The sequence below is a fragment of the Podarcis pityusensis genome (genome assembly GCF_964106645.2).
Source record: "Podarcis pityusensis genome assembly, chromosome: 3".
Lineage (NCBI taxonomy): Eukaryota > Metazoa > Chordata > Lepidosauria > Squamata > Lacertidae > Podarcis > Podarcis pityusensis.
This window is the reverse complement of record NC_138026.1, coordinates 101,934,334-101,953,842: the sequence shown is the minus strand read 5'-3', so window position 1 is coordinate 101,953,842 and position 19,509 is coordinate 101,934,334. Positions and strand designations below refer to the sequence as shown.

Genomic DNA, 19,509 nt, shown 5'->3' with positions numbered 1-19,509 from the left:
CATCTCACCTGCCCTCCCAGCTCCCACCCCCTAGTTGCACCTCTACTGCACAACATTGCACACCCTCTGGGTGGCTTCCGGAGTGGCTTTTCAGAAGGCACAGGAAATCTATGGTGCCCACACCATTCTCTGATTCCAGGCCTTTGGGTGGTGAAAGAATATTTAGTTAAGCTTCACGTGAAGACATTAAAATAGTTATTTTGCGTACGCACCAACAGCCGCAAACAAACAACAGTAGAAAAGCAATTTGGGCTGCTGTCCAAATACATAATTATCCATAGGGAGAAGTCAAAACAATAGAGCAGTAAAGATTACATTGTAAAGCAGAATACTGTTTTAAGCCTCATATGGTATTGAAAAGAAAACATTTTAGAAAACTGAATGGAGAATGGATAAAAAGCTGTCTTTTCCAGAAGGAAAGCAAGTAACAACCAGTAGTGTTTGTTGCTGGCAAACTTAATGTTTTCACTTTGAGTGATCTGTAAGTAAAAGAAAATAAAAGCCACAAGATATTGAAGATTTTTTTGTAGGTTGCAGCACGGGTTCTCCCTTTTTCTTTTATTTTTACAATGTACTGCATTACAGATGTCTCAATTTCAGACCAGGCACAATGCTGAAAATTCAGTAAGATGGTTAGAGATAAGCCACAAATATGGACTATCGTGCAAGCCCTAGAGATTTAGTTAATCTGACCTAGATGTTCTTTTGATGATTGAGAACCTACTATATGTGAAAACACTTCTCAATTTCAAAATGAAACACAAGAATATCCACTGTATAACTCAGCTGTCCTTGTATGGGCACAGCAATCATTTCTTAACAGAGGAGGATTTGCTATATAAAGTTTTCAGCTTTTAAAGCCATTTAGATCATTGGCATTTGGAGCAGCAATGATATTGAAAGTTGGAAGTGAATGCCGCATTTGAGTTTTGCTATGTCACAAAGAGGATTATCTAGAGATTCAAGTAACATACTTCTTCTCTTTTAATTTCCATGGGCATGTTGTATAAGATCTTAATTCTTTAGTTCTCACTGATTCCCCACCCCCACCCCCAGTCTTGTGAAATTGTTTAAGAGATCATCAGATGGGAGGGGAGGCATAAGAGGTGTATTTAAAACCAGCAAGCACTTCTTCTGTATGCATTCACTTGCCAATATCATGTGTGCTATGAAATTATACACAAGTGGTTTCTGTTTATCGTTTGCTTGATGGTCACTTATCCATATGACATAAAATAATGATTTGATAGTCCTATGTTAAAAAGATAGCGGGGCGGGGGGACGGGACCCTGGCATCTTAGAACAGGGTTTTTCCAGGCGGACATTATGGATGCCAGATCACATTCAGTCTTGGCGGTTGTGGGGAGGACATCAGAGATAGCACCCAGCATTGTCACCCTGTTAACTTTCTTTAAAAAGTTCAGCGCTGTGCCATTGGGCTCCCTTTGTGTAGTAATTTATCAGATTCACAGCATCAATAGTGCTACGGCATTGGGTACTGGGAGAAGGAGAGAGAGAGAGAGAGAGAGAGAGAGAGAAAGAAAGGAAGGAAGGAAGGAAGGAAGGAAGGAAGGAAGGAAGGAAGGAAGGAACCACTAAGTTTCTAAAATGCCACTGGCGGTTCTGCTACTGCCACAAACTTTGCCAGATTGCTTTCAGCAAGTTTCTGATAATTTCGATCCCAGTCATGACGTTGGAGCTTGCTTTGGACCTTCCAAGAATCAATATTGGATTAGATTGGTAGTATGTACCATTCTGCAATGTTGCAATATAGAGAACAGCTACAGTTGGCTGCAGAATGTTCCCACTATTTATTGGAAAAGGCCAGAATGTGGGACTATGCTTGGAGACAGGAGGGGGGCAGGCAGGAATTTTGCTTTTTCTATAATCTTTTTTTTAAAAAAATGCAGACAACTTTAGCGTTGCTGATAGAATCAATAAAGGGTTTGATATACAGAAGAAAAGTCCAGAGTACACGAGAGGAGCTATTAGCCAATGGAGTAGCCAATAAATATTCTTGTTGAAGTGCCCTGTAGCTGAGAACAGGTTGCTTGTAAACTGTGAAAACCATTTGGTTGTGGACAATTGTGAAGGCTGTTCCACAGAGACAAAAGTTTAGTAGTGTTTTCTTTGGACATTTTTGCTGCCTAACTTGCATTGTTGAAGTGTTCTTAACAACCACATTTGCAGGCCAGAAGTAGGAATTAGTGGAGGGGGAGATGGAAGAATTAAACAGACCAGGATGAGGAAACATTCCTTCTAGTTAGGTTGGGAATAAATACCATTTTACCAAGATAGCATAAGAAATAACCCTGGCTATTGAACTGCTGTTGTCAGAACATAGAGAGTTTATCTGCTATAGAAAAGCAACAGACCACCTTAGAATACATAGAATTGCCACAGTCTAGGTTGGTCTCTGTAGAGTTGAGTTAAGCAACACAGGTAATAACACAGTTATTGGGGAGCCTGATTTTTTTCAGAAATAAGTAAATAGAATGGCAAAAGAATTATGTTTATTTTTTTTTAAAAAAATAGCATCCGTCCTTTATGCTGTAATTGACATTTAAGGCAGCCAAACTAAAGTATCATAGAAACATCAGTATAATAAAAAAAACTGCATATAAAACCAAAGAGCACGTGATTATACATAAATATTAACTTAAGTTGCAGTTAGCAGCTGACAGACCAACCCAAGACACAACTTGTCCCACGCAAAGCAAATATAACAAATCAACTTAGTCACTAAGACATAGTACTCAAAAAGATTCAGACTCAAACAATTCAACTTTATTTATATTTATATCCCAGAAGTCATTTTGCTTTTAAACAAATTGAAAAATACGGAACTTTTCTTATAATATTTTAGCATGAAAATGTATCTAGTGGGCAAGTTCACCACTCGAGTAATCTTGTGTTATAACTGCATATTAATCCTCCGCATTTAAGGAATTATTCCAAGTCAACAAGTGGTTAGTTACTCTGAAATCTTGTTTTGCAGACACCTGGTTTAAGAGCTCGACCAACCAGACTGCAGTGGTTTGCAGAGAAGTGTATTGGAAATAATCAGGTTTGTGTATTGTGGAAAATTTATTTTTATTACTAATTTAAGGCAATAATTTTGCATCATTTCTATTGTAACCATCCAAATCCAAGAGAAAAAGACTTAATTAGTTTGTGTGTACATGCACCTCCCACTATCAGAATGCTCTTTATTGAAAATTTCAGTTATCCAAACACATATCGTCATACCCAAACCTTGCAACACAAATGGCTGATTCAGATATCCAAACAGACCACCTCCTTACATATTTGTGTTTTGCTGGGCAGCAGCAGCCATTTGGGGCAGAAGGCACAGAGCATTGATGGGGAAACTTGGCCCTCCAGCTCTTTTGGGGACTACAATTCCCATCATCCCTCACCACTGGTCCTGTTAGCTAGGGATGATGGGAGTTGTAGTCCCAAAACAGCCAGAGGGCCAAGTTTGCCCATCACTGGCATAGAGGAAGGGAGAGAGATCTGACAAATCAGGGAGCAGGAGAGATCAGGCAAAGGGAGGGAGAATGGACAAATCATGGATTAGAAATTTCCCATAGGAAATAATGGAAATCATTGGCTTGTTGTGCAAACACTCACCATCAAGCGATTTACTTGGGAGCTCATTGTGTTTGCAAAGCAGGACCTGCATGTACTAACTACCTTTCAGTAGGGCCTCCAGTTAACAACAGTGTACAGCTATTGAGTAGGATAGTCACCTGTCTTGTCTTTCCCATTCCTTATATTATATTCAGGGTTCTATCATTTTACTTGCCAACTTGTTAGGCCTTCGCTGTAGAACTTCAGGCACAGGCCCAGCTGCTACTACCCTGTCCTGTAAAAGCCTATTGAGAAAAAGAAGTAAACATTCTCCTTTTCCCTACAGAGAAGTTGGGAGAATGAGCTTTTGCAAGAAGAGAAATCACTCCTCCATTCCTCCTCCAAGATCTTTGTAGGAGAGAGGAAAGATGGCTTCCCCATCCCGCTGGGCTTCTGCTGTTTTACCTTTTCTGCAAAAGCCCCACAGGAGGGCTGATGTCTTTTCCTTTCCTCAGTTTCTCCATGAGCCACAAGACTTGGGAGAAGGAAAGGATTGGTGGTGATCACAAACAATAGCTTGGTTAGTGAGTGAATGTTGACACGGTGAAGAAAAACAATATGAACCTGTTTTTTCCTACAAGGTATTGGCAGCCTAAACAAGTACAGTGGTACCTCTGGTTGCGAACGGGATCCATTCCGGAGCCCCGTTTGCAACATGAGCAGAACGCAACCCGCGTCTGCAGGTCGCAATTTGCCGCTTATGTGCATGATATCGTTTTGCACGTCTGCACATGCGCGAACCGCAAAACCCGGAAGTAACCCTTTCCTGTACTTCCGGGTCGCCGCAGGACATACCCTGAAAGAACGTAACATGAAGCAGACATAACAAGAGGTATGACTGTATGCAAAACCATTTGGAAATTACTTAGATCAGTTGTGTACTATTACAGACGCAAAGCTGATGCCCAGCTAACTTCAGTTCATTTTGAAAGTGAGATACCCTTTTACAGTCTTACCTTGGGTTGAAGTAGCTTTGGGATGAGTATTTTCGGGTTGCGCGCTGCGGCGACCCGGAAGCAATGGAGCGCATTACCGGAAGTAATGGAGTGCCTGCATGTGCAGACGGTCAAAATGACATCACGCACATGCTCGGAAGCAGCAAATCGTGTCCAGCAGACTCGGGTTGCGTTCGCTTCGGGATGTGAACGGGGCTCCGAAACGGATCCCGTTCGCATCCAGAGGTACCACTGTATTGGCAAATACACTGGTTGAGAATATAGAAGGTTGTATACAGTGTTAATTATACTCACCCATTGACATTAATGAACTTAAGTTACTCGTAGAATCATAGAATTGCAGAGGTGGAAGGGACCCTGAGGGTCATCAAGTCCAATCCCCTGCGATGCAGGGACGTAACTAAATCATACATAATTTCAATAATGTTCATTAATTTCACTGGGCATAATTTTGAGAATAATAATAATAATAATAATAATAATAATAATAATAGTAATAATAACTTTTATTTGTACCCTAGCTGGAGCCTGACTCAGAGTGGCTAACTAATGTTGGCAGAGTGATTACTATATGAGATACACTGCTATTATAGGGAAGTGTTAGGAACTGATTAAAACATGCAATATATACGTATAAGATCTTAAATAAGAAGAGCCCTGCTGTATAAGGCCCATCTAGTCCAGCCTCCTGTTCTCACAGAGGCCAACTGGATGGTTATCCGAAGCCCACAAGCAGGATTTAAGTGTGACAGTGTTCTCCCAACTTGTGATTCTCAACAACTGGTATTCAGTGCCATGCTTCTTCTTGCAGTGGAGGTAAAACTTAGCCATTGTGGCTAGTAGTCACTGATAGCCTTATTCTCTTTTTGTTGGTGTGCATTGTCGTCGCAATTTATATGTTGCGAAAATCATTGCTAAAATGTTAGTTCATGCACAGAAAATTGCATCACACATCACATAGTCACATTCTTCTACTCCCCTTTTCCCTATTTGCTCATTCTACATCCCCTACCTATTCATTACCCCATCATAACTTTTTTACAACTTGATACATATGCAATAAATGTCTAATAAACCAAGCAGTTCTTTATGTCATGTATAGATGTTATAAATGTGGTGTGTGTTTGTAATATTTTCTCGTTTAAGGTTGAAGCCCTGGAAAGCATGGTAGAACTGACTCAAAAGCTTTTTGAATGTGATAGAGACGAGATGTATTACTACTTGTTAAAATTATGCAGTAAGTAAAATGGACAGTCTCTTCTTTATTTTGGTTCTTAAAAGTGAGGAAAACTTTTGTATGTTTCACGTTAGACTTACCAATGTTCAGAATAGAATTGTTTTTGCAGCGACAAAAAACAATTGAGATATTAAAGTTGTTGAGAAATTAATAGTATTGTAAGCAACTAATACTATGCACTTTACTTGTATGGCTAAGGATGTAGTGGTATTGGTGGGAGGGGTTACAAAGGGCAGCAACTGCAGTTTTAGTGTGAGGAGCAAAGAATTGGAATCGTGAGGCACAAAGTGTGCTCATTAATGGTTCCTCATCATTCTGGAAAAATGTGGCAAGTGTGGTGCCGCAGGGTTCTGTCCTGGGTCTGTTGTGGTTCAACATCTTTATAAATGACTTGGACAAAGGAATTGAGGGGATGGTCAACCAATTGGCAAATGACACCAAACTGGGAGGGGTAGCTCAGAAGACAGAATTGGGATTCAAGATGTCCTTAACAGATTGGAAAACTGGGCCCAAACTAACAAAAGGAATTTCAGTAGGGGCATATGTATGGTTCTGTACTTTGGCGGTATAACCAGCTGCACGAAACATGCAGCAAAGTAAAGCATGGAAATATAAGCTGTTAAACCTTTAAAATATGGCTTTCTAAGATAACTGTAACTTGCCTTAGTTACAGTGGTGAAAGTTCCTAAATAAGTGGTATAGAAACATGAGAATGGCTTGTAAGAGCCATGCTGTCTGAGCTTGGGGCAACCAGCTCAGACCTCACACATTGTGCTCCTTAGGTAGACTAAGTAAAACAATAGGCTTGATTCCCTTCCTCCAAAGGTGTGGGGGAGTAACCTAGCTAAGGGTCATCTAGTCCAAACCGCTGCAATGTAGGACTCTAAACTAGATCACAGATGACAGATTTGCTACCAGCCTAGGTTGCTTATTGGGTTTACTGCAGGTTAGCCAGTATGGTGCACTCCAGATGTTTTGGATTGCAACTTTCAGCAGCAGCAAGCATGCCCAGTGGAGATAAGTAGAATTAGAGCTTGCTTAGGAGGAAACAAGACCTTTGGACACAACCATTTGGTCAGGGTGCAATCATGGCCTGTCTCACATTCCATCCTTGCTCTCCTTTTTACCTAGTAGGTGGGCTGGTCACCGCAATTTTCAAGTGTACTATCTTTTAGCTGCCAAGCTGTCTGGGCTTTATTGCAGCTTGTTAAAGATTTCTTCTCCCTGCTTCAGCCATGTTCGTTGGGTGAAACATTTGGTACGGCATTTGTCCATTTAGTTCAGTGCCCTGCCCATGGGTGAAATGTTGTTCATTGTACTTCAGCTGCATTCCAATTTACTGGTTAAGTTTCTTTCTTCCAGTTTTAGAGTGTTAACTCGAATAGGGAAACATTCTGCAGTTGGCTTACTTTGGTTGAACGATAATTGAAGGTTTTTGTAAACCACCTATTTGCTTCTGCATAGGTGGTATTTATCTCTTGAGGAGTTCTTTAAAGAAAGTTGCCATTTCCCATCATTGTGTAGTACTAAACCATGTCTCAGAAATTCAAGAATCCTCTGTGTAATTTCTCCCCTTGCTTTGAAGAGCTGTCTTGTTTTGCTGTCTACAAAAGAATTTGAAAAGATGTTCCTCTTTGCTACATACATAATTGCTTTCAATAGAAGATAGCCAAATACACTCGCAGCCTCCCAAGGAATATCTTGAAAGCCTTTCAAAATCTTACCAGTACGTGGGCAACTTGTTAAGCATTCGAGGACAATTGAAAATTGAGAGCCACATAGCAATGGGTGACTGCAGATCCGATTGACGGAAAGGGAATTTTGCAGGCGTGCCATACCTCTGAAACATTTTGTCTCATCCTCTTTTAATAGGATCAGATTTTATATGGCCTGGGATCCAAAGGACTGCTTACGTAATGCTGTGCATTGATAGAAGCTTTGGACTTTATATATCTTGAATTGGAACCTCACATACCTTATGGCGCACTGTTTTTGAAACTGAGAAGTCATTTAAAAGCAGTTTGATAGGACATTTTGGAGTGGTTGTCTGCTTTTCAAAGAAAATAGCTAAACATCATGTTGCAGGGTCCTTTATGCGTCAATTTGTGCAGTCAAGTAGAGCATGAGTAGAATTGGATACACTACATGTTCCTGCAGTTCTCCTCTATTCAGACATCTGTAATATATGCCTAGGAATTTGTTTCATGTTAGTAGCAACCAATACAGGTCAGTTGGGCTAGTTTAACCATAACTGTAATTTTCTATGGCATCTGTTGAGTGCTTGCTTGCTTGCTTAATTGTTTGCTTTTTTAAAAAAAAAGACTTTCAAACCTCAATATGAGGTGATTTTGCAAGCTGTCGTTTGAAGGTTAGCACTAACCATAGTTTTCCAGTTCAGACATGGCAAGCTGTGGTTAGCCAAAATTAGGAAGGTGAAGGAAGGGCTCCATGAAAGAGGAAAACAGGCTATGAAATTCAGTAACTGTAACTCTGTAAAGTGCCACAAGATTCTCCATTATTTTTGCTGCAGCAGCCCAATACAACCACCTCTCTGGAACTGTGTTTTTTAGAAGCAGATGGATTTTTGCTTTACTGCAGCTCGGCAATGTGATGTTACGACACCTTCATGTCTCTTTATAAGATAAGGAAACATGGGTTTTTCCATCTACCTTGGTAGAGTATTCACCTCTTTTGCTTGCAAAAAGAACATTCAGAAGAGAAGTGGCCAAGATATTTGCTGTATGCTTTATTTCATTCTTGCATTTCATTTCCTCAGCAGATTTTTTTTTTTAAATCTTCCTTATTGTTTTACAAATACTGGTTCACCATAATAAAGCAACTGGGTTTCCAAACATAATCTTCCTTTAGTAGGAGGGAGTCCTCCTCCTTTCCCAACAAGCAGCCTGTCTCTCTTCAATGGTGAGAGGAGAAATCTAAGATACAAATTTTATCAAACACTGTTGTGCAAAATCTGTAGACAGCAAGAAAAGACACAACCAATTCAATCTACTTAAATAATGGGGAAACAGTTTTGTCCGCTGTAAGAGCAAAAACAGAACCATAGTCTTAACCCACGTCTAACCATCTTCCAAAACTGTTGCATGCAATACGACTCCTGCGGTTCCATGGCTATTTCTGTATATTATTACAACAGTACCTAAATTCAGTTTCCCCTCGGTTTACAAATGTAGGCACGTAGTTCAGCACAAAAAAGGGAATTATTATAAACCTGTAATCCGTCATTGATTGCAAGGCGAGTGATGAACAGAGGTTATTTTAACTCTCTAATATATGAAGGGTTTTTTGCAAGGAGTTGGGGGATGTACTGTGTTCACTGTGTGTTCCCATATTCAGGCACCTTGGAATATGGGAAATGGTGATGAGCATGGGATTTGGATCAGCATGTTGCCTATATCCTGATGACCCCCATTGCTGTGCTCTTTTCCAACTTGTAATTCTGGATAGGTTGAGAAAGTCCTGAACTGCTTGGCATTTTTTTATTGCAGTAGATAGGGAAGGGGGAGTGGAAACATACCGTATTTTTCTGTGTATAAGACTAGGTCTTATACTCCAAATTAGGTTTAAAGGGGCTCAACTTATACACAAGTACTGCTGAAAGCTGTTTTCTTAATTTGAAGTCCCCAAAAATAGGGGGCGTCTTATACATGGGGGCATCATATACACAGGAAAATACAGTAATCCATACAAGACAGAAATATTGCTGGTTGAGGATTTTGATGGTGTGGGAGTACATGTGCAGCCTGCTCTGAGTGGGGTTGCACTCCCCTTAAGGGATCAAGTTTGAAGCTTATTGATTACAGAATGTGAGCAGTAATTGGCTTAGGCATTGAATGAACCCGACTATATTTGACCCCTGCCCATTGGGCAGGGAGTCCGGTAAGGGTAAACCACCGGAAGGGGGAGCCCCGTCCATGCAGACCGACTTGAGCTCCCCCAGGTGTTCCCGACGGGGTCGTGTCATGGCCCTAGCCCCGCCCCGGGCTTCGGACAAGATGCACCCCCCCCCGATTCCTTTAACGAGATACCCTTATGCTTGGAGGGGCAGGTGATGGCCACACCTCCCCTCTCCCATCAAAAGGTCAAACAATGCCTAACCGCAAAACCTTACAAAGTTGTGACGATTGCTACGAGGTAGGCGAAAACCAAATGGCCCGTGCCAATTTTGCCAAGTGGAAAAATTCCTACCAGGCTCCTCAATGACGACCAACCGAGGTCCATAGCAAGGCCAATGAAAACCTGCAAAAAAGGGAGGGAGGGCAGGAGCTTGAAGAGGCGAGCCAAGAAGAAGCCCTCCAACTCGCACCTCCACTTAAATGGTCCCAGCCAGGTCCCCACCAGCCAGCTGATTGGCTGGCTGAGTGCTGACGTGGCCGGGATCCCCCAGGGCAATGCGGGACTTTTTCCCCCGCCCCTGGGGAAGAGTAGGTGGCCACGCAGTCCACCGCAACTCCTCCCCATGGTGAAGATTTCTAACTAAAAGGAAATTAGGACTACACTGGCAGGAGAATTATTCCTATGATGTGTAATATTCTGTTTGGCTCTAATTATAAATAACTTGAAAAAAGAATGTTCAAACACCCACTCCAGATTAAGTAACAAAGGAAGTTGGTTATATATGGGAAAGTAAACTTCATGTGAAGACATGCATGAAACAGCTTACAGTAGAAAATGACAGTGCCACATTTAGGTTTCCTCTGTTCTTTCACTTTTTCCTCTTCAGAGGTAAACAACGATTGGCAAAGGGCTGACGCTGTTTGGACTAAAATGCAAGAAGAAAACAGTATTCCCCGTGAAAGAACTTTGAGGCTGCTAGCAGATATTCTTAAGGCTAATAATCAGGAAGTTCCGTTTGATGTACCTGAGGTAATTTTGGTTAATTGTTTTATGTGGTGAAATACTGGCTTTAAAATCTTTCATGTTGGTTAGTAAATGATATGGCAGAGGGAGATTGTATGTATGAAGATAAGTAACTTTTAAAAATGGTTTTCTTTTAAAGACCTGGTTTGATGGGGCTACTGATGAGGCTGTTGATTCTGTCAGTTCTCCCTCTTTGATGATTCCTGAACAGGCGACAGACAATGAAAAAGAAATATTCATACTCTGCAAAAAGGGCAAACCTGAAGGTAAATTAATTTGGACTCTTTCTTAAACTATTGTTGAAAAGAATGTGCTAACTCGTTCAATACAAGGCATAAGGCACGCCTGTATTCCCAAAATCACGGTGCTCTATAGCTAACATTCTGCTTCATGAAATTGTACTGTAGAATCTTGGTGCCAAAATATTAGCGGTCTTGTATTTCTTTCCGTGCTGAATATATAGGCTCCCAGTATGTAACTGCTTATGATACTATCTTTCTTACTGTTGTAAGGAATAATTTAACATCTGGATGTGAGATTATTACACTCTGTAGTAGGAAGGATATCCCTGATTTAGAATTTATCATCGTATTCCGTTATATTAAATTTGGACTTCATCAAGATTAGAAGGCATCTTTCCCACTACAGAAAGTAACTGTCTCCCTTTTGTGTTAAATTAGCCTGAAAAGAAAGGTAGTGTTGTAACATCTGTTGTAAATAGGGCTGTGCTTGCCCCCCAGTGTGAGCCAGTGTGGTGTAGTGGTTCAGAGCAGTGGACTCGTAATCTGGTGAACCGGGTTCGATTCATTCCCCGCTCCTCCACATGGAGCTGCTGGGTGGCCTTGGGCTACTTACACTTCTCTGAAGTCTCTCAGCCCCACTCACCTCACAGAGTGTTTGTTGTGGGGGAGGTAGGTATAGGAGATTGTTAGCCGCTTTGAGACTCCTTAGGTTAGTGATAAAGCAGGATATCAAATCCAAACTCTTCTTCTTCCTCTTCTCCCCCACACCGATCCAATTCAGACCCTGATGCTATCCAAGGCTGACCCAGATCCAGGCCCCAACTTTAATTGAGGGCCATGCATTGCCTGTAATTTGAAACCCTGATTAAATACGCAGCCGAGGGAGGTGGAGAAGGCGACACATACAGGCAGCTTTATGGCTGCCGCCACCTCTTTTGACAGCCCCAGATGGATCTGAGACTGCTTCAACCCTCTTCGACTGAATCTTGGGTCAGCTCGATTTGGCCCGGGATTTAGGCAGAGCCAGTGCAGGTGAATGTTTAGCTCTACATGGAAATCTCTGATTTCCAACTCCCTCTTTCCTCAGCAGAGGAAATAAAAAGGTACGAGGGCATGGCGCTGTCATCCTCATTTTACCCCTGAAGTGATAGCTTCAAAGTGACCTGCAGCAGCCAAGAACTACTCACCACCACTATAGATATATACCGTCAAACATTGGCCTAGAGCTGCCAGATATTCTTAACCCCCGTCGTGCATCTTGTCTTCCCTTAAGCCAAGATGGAATCCAATGGTTTTGGTGGTCTTCCTTAGGAAGCCACTCAGAACAATGAATTAGTTGAAATCAGCACAATGATATTCCAGCTTTGGTGGAGTGGACACTAAATTACACCAAAGCCCTGGGTTTAACTATGCTGTTGCTGGTTAGAATTGAATAGTTTTCCTGTGGAGGACATGAAGGTTTGGAAGACATAATGCTAACCAATCTAATACAGTCATACCTTGGCTCCCGAACGCCTTGGGAATCGAATGTTCTTTTAGAAGCTGAACATCCGACGGGACTTCCGTGGCTTCTGATTGGCTGTCAGGAGCTTCCTGCAGCCAATCAGAAGCCGTACTTTGGTTTCTGAACGTTTCGGAAGTCGAACGGACTTCTGGAATGGATTCGGTTTGACTTCCAAGGTACGACTGTGTATCCTCAGTTTAGATCACAAGCTGTGGTTGTATCAGCACATCCAGTTGTGCAGTTACATAATTTTTGCCTCTTCACTCATCTTGGGGTAGGAGGGCTCCCTTTGAAGGGCAACATGGATTGCTTCTCTTACTTCATAAGGAGGTGAGCCAATACTGCTGTTTTGGGAGCCCTCCTGCCCATTCTGATAAGTGGTGCCTGGACTTCTGTCCCAAAGTCTTGCCCTGATGACATTGGCGTCATCCAATACACTATCAGCACCTAAGAGCACAGCCTTTAGTTTCAGCACCATAATTGTGGTGGTCAACACACCAGAAATTGTATAAATAGCAAACTGAACAGGAAGTGTTAGAAATTTACCCATTTTTTAAAAAAAAAAATTTTGGATATCTTTCCTCAACACAAAATGTTGGCGATACAACATATAAGGTGCATGATTTCATGAATGCTAGTATTATTTAATCTTTAAGTGTGCCATTATTCAGGTACTAGAGATATACAGTAGAACTTGCATCACATATAATATACAGTCAGTATGTGTGCTATTGTCTTAAGTTGATTCTGATTTATTCTTTGCTTGGTTTGGTACATAAATTTGCAAATACCAGCTGAACTCCGCTAGATATAAAAACTAAAGTTTATTTGATTTTACATACCGTAGTGTATTTAAAATATTAAAAACCAACACTGCTTTTAAGGGAAATAAATAAGCACTGTGTCCCTCCCCCCCCAATGTATGACATTAATTTTTAAAGAGTATCTTAAGCAACAAATTACTGTTTCAACAGGATGTTTACAGCTCCATAATCTTGTTCAGAAAAGTAAATGACTGAAAAGTGTGGTTACCTTTTCCCCCCTTTTTTTGGTAACGTCTTTTCACTAACTTGACAGTTATTGTGAATGTGTGAAATAAAACTGTTAATCAGTCAAATAAATGCAGTTTTAGTTTACTTGTTAAATATCAGTATATTTGTAAATTGTATGTTTTTATGTAAATCTTGTCGTAGCCAAATAATTTGATCTCCCAGTACTGAAAACACTGCCAATATTTGCTGAATGCTGCTATGATACAGTATCAAACATTGCAACTCCTTTCCACAGAGTTGGGGGATGCGTTAAAATAATATGAATTACGTCTTTGAACCAAGGTAGCCTAGTAGCAGCTCGTCAATGAACTTGAAAATGGCAATTCTGAAGGTGGCTGAGGATAACTTGTTTGCAATTGGTGGCAGTAGTTTTTTTTCTTCTTCTTTTACTTGAATTTAGGTTGCTAAAAGTTCAGAAAGGATTTTGTATTTTAAAGAAACAATTACACAGAAAGAATTTCAACCCAGAAACCAGACAGTTTCTTAAATAAAGCTTTGGACTCTTAAGATATATATGAAGAAAAAAGGAATAGATTTGTTTCAGATGCTATATTTTTCTTTTCCAAAAAGAGATGTAAATGCTGTTCTGTGGCACTTCAGTATAAGTTGACACATCAGTTGTTTTGTTTTAATTTTCTTTGCAGTGGCATACAAAATTTTACAAGAAGCACAAGAGCAGGGTAGTGTGCTTCCAGCCTTTGCATACGCCTTACTTATAAGAGCATTGCTGAGCAAGGGTTATCTTGAAGAAGCCATCAATGTAAAAAACATGTAAGGAATTTTTTTCTATATTCTTGTATATCTGTGCACGTGCATAAAAACCAGTCCAGTCTTTGCTTTCAGGTGAAATTTCTGTGGCCTTACTTGAAAGTAGCAAAAATGCATTGTTCTTTCCAATATGTTGCATGTCATAAGTTTAAAAAAAGGGGGGGGGGGAGAAGCTTGGCATTTTGGCATCGGGTCATTTTGTAGCTAATGATGCATCACAGCCCAGTCACACACTTTGTACACTTAACAATTTAACAAATGCACACATTATCCAAGCACCATTCACTTTTTATGGCTGGGTGAAGTCCCAAAACCAGACACGGAAGGCTACAGGCATCGCTTTTTATCGAATGCACTGACAGAATCACACGAGTAGGAAGTGCCATTCAGTGAATTGGGCAGTTCAGCTTTGTGCATGAAATTTCGCTCCCATGTCGCATGTGCCAGTCAGTCACTATTCAACTGAATTACACCTTATAGGAATACAGTTCTTTCACAGTGGAAATATGTGACAAAACTGGCCATACCTAAAGGCCTTGCTTTGTAATTATATTTATGTGTGAACTTTTAACGTATGTAAATGTTTGGTTTAAAAGCTGTTTGTGATGCATTCTGGGATAAGCCAACATTTCACCACAGAAATCTTATCTTAAGATAGCTTTAAAAAATAAACATAGCGGTCATTCTTCTGCCTAGCATCACTATATATTTCATAAGTTTCTCAAAGTTGTAGTATAACTTTGTTGTTGTTGTTTAATCGTTTAGTCAAAGTATTGGAGCCTCAGCTTCAGGATCTGTCCTTCCAGTGAGCACTCAAGGCTGATTTCCTTAAGAATGGATAGGTTTGATCTTCTTGCAGTCCATGGGACAAAACTCCATGGACAAAAGCAACAGGCATATAAAAGTGTAACTTTAGGCAGTGCTGTTTTTCTAGAAAAAGAGGTGCCGGAACTCACCTTGAACACCTCCCTCGTTCTCTTAGAATGGCAATGGCGCCTACCTGAGAGGTGCCAGAACTGAGTTCCACTGAGGTCTAGCTGGGAATAAAAGCCCTGCATAGGAAAATATGTAGCTGCCTTATACCAAGTCAGATCATTGGTCCACCAAGATCTGTATCATCTAGGGTTGCCATATTTTGAAGCGCAAACAAAGAGGACGCCATGACAGCTCTCTTTTTAAATACCCCTACTATATGTAGGCTATAGAAGAAAAAATCCCTGACTTTAGGTATTATCTTAGGGGCAAAAAAGAAGATGTCAAAAGCAGCCAAACAAAAAACTTTGGTCATAATCCAACAGGGCTGTGAAATCAAAGAAGACCTTTTCCTTCTGCATGTGCAGATAGGGCCACGAATGCCAAAAGTTGTGCAACATGAGATGCAAAAGTGGCCGTTTTTTACAAGACCATTTTAAGCACTTGAAAGAGGCTGTCAGGATCACTGCCTGATATAATGGTGGTGCATGCAACTAAATGAAAAAGGACAGAAGCAGGCAGGTAATCTGAATCCATTTGTTGGGGTTGCTGCCATCTCATTTGCATACTGCTGGAGGACATATGGGTTGTAGATTTTGAGCATGTTGAGAGTTGAGCTCGACTTTTTCCTGGCAATAACGTAAACCAACTTTGGAAACCAGATACGTTCAAAAATATTTTTATATTTTTAAAAAGTAAAAACTGAGTTCAAAGAGTTCCCGGGTCTTTATTGATAATTAGATTGGCTAATTTCAAATAACCACAAAAGACTCTAAGGTGTGCAACAAAATATAGGACAGCTTTATCTTAAATAAGTTAAATATAAAAAAGCAAAATATATATAAAAAATACCACCCAAATTGATTAGCACTAGCTGACCAAAAACAACAGCAACAACAACCTATCACATGCAAAAGTACACATTAACAGAAAGGCAAGTATGTAAAAAGCACAATGAATAAAAATAAAAAATGGAAGATCTCGTTGCAGGTGTGCTGGAGAATGGAGTGGGGGCAGAGCAAAAACCAAAGGCTCATGCATGTAATTCAAACCCATAATAGCATTACAACTGAACCAGGATAGTATAGGGACACTTCACTGAGAAATAAATGCTTGAAGAAGCACTCAGCCTTTTTTCTTAACAAAAATGATTAAAAAGGCAGACTTAAAGGAATGCTGAGCTTTCTTTGCCATGGTGTCATTTAAGACCCAAGTACATAGTGTTTATCAGAACAAAGGATATTCAGGATCACATACCTAATTAGTTAATAAGAATTATTCTTTAGGGTTGTTGAATATCAATAGATAATACAATAAGCATTTATTGATTGGTATATCTCTCTTTCCCATAGAAATGTCATAAAAATTCACACCTTCCCAACACATCAGTAGAGGTTGGAACTTTCCCTGGGAATTAAAGTGGTCAGATAAATCAAAACAAAATGCTTCTTCCAGGTGCTGTTTTCTTAAGCCTGCTATACATAAAGCACTGCTGTTGTTAAATAAGTTCTGTGGCAACAGGTAGTCTAGAAGAGAAACTAAAATATTTAAATTGAAAGGAGAAATCCAAGTTGAGGTTATTTTGGAGTTGCTTTGCCTTGTTTCCAGTGGAGCTGGAATAAGAAGTCAGAACTCATTTTTGTGTACGCATTTTAAGTAAAGGGGTAGGTTTGTCTTTAAAAATAAAAAAAATCCATAATATCTAACAGCAGAATGGGAAAGAACGAAATGAAAGTGCTTTAAGAAAATTTTCAGATGCTTTTGCTCAGTCCCCAGGCCTACTTTTAGAATTCTGATGAATTTTAGGTATGGGTCTAAAATAGAAATCTAGTAGTATTGGAATGAAGGATTAGTTCTGTAATAGTGGCTAACATCTATTTAATCACACTAAAGATTGGAAGATTGGAGAAAGTAAATCCTTTGTTATATGTAATTTACAGTCTCATGCATGAATTGTTGACTTAAGGGCTTTGACAGATGGGACAAAGAGGGGGCGGGGGGGGGAGAGAAGCGGAACTGAGCAATAGGTGCTTAGCCAGAGATTAAGGGGATTGGTTGGGAGAGTAAGAAAATCCTGAGCCCAGTGACTGCATCTGAAGGCCCCAGAGGCTGAAAGTGACTGAGAGGATAGTTATATTGTGAACTCAATGCAGGATTTTCTTGGGATTGATGAGAATAATTTAGCAATGACCCTGCTTACCTCCCAATCCGCTCAGCTCGTAAGTTCAAGTAGGTAGGCTGCTCAGTTGTTTGCCACAAGATGATCATGGTGGTTTAGCCTGATTGTTGATATGGCAAATGGCAGCCCTACATTCACTCCAGCCAGCGGAGATGTTCTAACCTAGAAAATGAACCCTGTAAAGTTATCCTGAGATATTAAGGAAAGTCTGAATTTCATTAGTGATGTTGAGGGCATTTCAAGGCACGCACTCGAAAAATAGAAAAGGATTTTCTGGTTAGTCACTCAGTGTATGTTTCTCGAAAGGCTTTAACCAATATTATTAAAGCCAAGTTTTTGTTGATGCTTCAGACCCAGGGATGCTTTCCCTCCGCCTTTCCCCTCTTCTTGCTTTCTAAAGGATGCAGAACTGATGAATTATGAAATTTAGTTTTAAGGCAGCAAAAGCAATACGTTGAGGGTTTTTTTTTATTATAAAAAACCTGTATGCATCTAGATGACAGAAATTTGAAAATTAAATCAACCAAATGATACGGTGTTGGTTCATAATATCCCTTTAGTTTATATTTAAAATATACAGTGCTGAAAATAAATGTTTCGTTTTTTTATTGCAGAAAGAATAGTTTTACATTTTATAATTATGGTGACTGTTTTAAAAAGAAGGGGGGGGGGAAGTATCCCGCTTAGGATACAGCAGAACAATGCTGGGCATGCAGTTATTTTCGTCATCTAATATGTCAGCATTCAAGAATCTGAACCGATTGTTTAAAAAAAATCTTGTACTTTGTTTCTTTTGTTGCTCATTTCCAACTTTGTCATCTGTCAGAATGCACAAAAAAATTATCCTTCTATAACCATTGACAGGATAACACAAAAGCTGTCTCCAGGTCGATATTTTGCGGCAATATTTTTAACATACGAACAGTAGTTTTTATAATTTCACCTTGGTGCTCAACCATTTATTATCGTATCAGAAGCATGTCAGTAATTCCTTTCTAAATGTCTGCTTCTTTTAGCGCTGAGACCCACATCAAGGGCTTCGTGCTGAACGATGCTGCCAGCAGCCTCCTCATCATAACGCAAGTTAGGCGGGATTATTTGAAAGGTATGTCACAATGCTTGACCTTTACGTCACATTAATGCCTCTGCAGATTTTTCTTGTAACGCCCTTCGAATACTTGGATAAAGGAGTCCATTTAGCAAATTACCTGCTTATCAAGCGCCTTTTGTGGTAGCTGAGAGACGTAAATTACTGTACATGCATTTATAATACAGCTTGAATATGAATGTACTTGTCATTTGACCACTTAGTCCAGTTTCCGTTCCATTTAACACAAGATGGGTTTTCTTAAGATGAATCACAGCTCTTCAGACATGCAAAATTTGTGCTCCAGAACGAGAGAAAGTACAGGCTTTCAAGTGCGTTAAAATTCACAGCACAAGTCATTTTGCTTGGAAATTAACATACTTTAGAGCATCTGAAACAATTCCCAGCAGTTTCTTCTCGCACATTGTGTTGGTAGTGCAAGATATCAAGTGAGTTAAATTGAGTGTTAAATGTGCATGGTTGTGCACTAAATGATTATAATATTGATTTTTTAAAAACCTTAATCTAATACTTTTTAATAGTTTGCAATACCAACAGTAAAGAAACCTACATTGTGCTTCTGTGCTCCTTTTAAGCTTACATTGTACGGAAACACCAGTGTTGGTTGTACAAAATAAATGCCTGAAAATGCAATGATGGACCATTTTATTGTTGCAACCCTCTCTTCCACACATGTTGTTTGTCTTCAACTTGGAGGTGCTGCAAAGAAGTGAAAGTGATGTTTTTACCAGGACAAAGCCACTGAAGTTCAGGTTTAGAAGACTGAAGCTTATACAGATTTAGGCAAAATAAAAAAAAAAATCCTTCCAGTAGCACTGGAAGGATTTTTTTTTTTTTTTTTTTTTTTTTTTTTACTATGGCAGACCAACACGGCTACCTATCTGTAACAGATTTAGGCAGTTAACATTCAGTTTTACATAGCAAGATTTGGAACTGTTTGGAATAACTGCTGATTGTTAAGTGTTTCATTGCTTATGTGG

The 19,509-nt window shown here is 39.9% G+C and overlaps 1 protein-coding gene across 1 annotated transcript in view; it reads left to right on the top strand.

The window, feature by feature from the left end:
• LRPPRC (leucine rich pentatricopeptide repeat containing) overlaps positions 1-19,509 on the top strand; it is a 112,378-nt gene that overhangs the window by 73,879 nt on the left and 18,990 nt on the right. The window contains exons 26-31 of the mRNA XM_080998120.1: positions 2,999-3,067; positions 5,736-5,826; positions 10,568-10,710; positions 10,844-10,970; positions 14,147-14,273; positions 18,438-18,526. Of these exons, the coding sequence (XP_080854246.1) occupies positions 2,999-3,067; positions 5,736-5,826; positions 10,568-10,710; positions 10,844-10,970; positions 14,147-14,273; positions 18,438-18,526 (646 nt within the window). The remainder of the gene's footprint in view (positions 1-2,998; positions 3,068-5,735; positions 5,827-10,567; positions 10,711-10,843; positions 10,971-14,146; positions 14,274-18,437; positions 18,527-19,509) is intronic.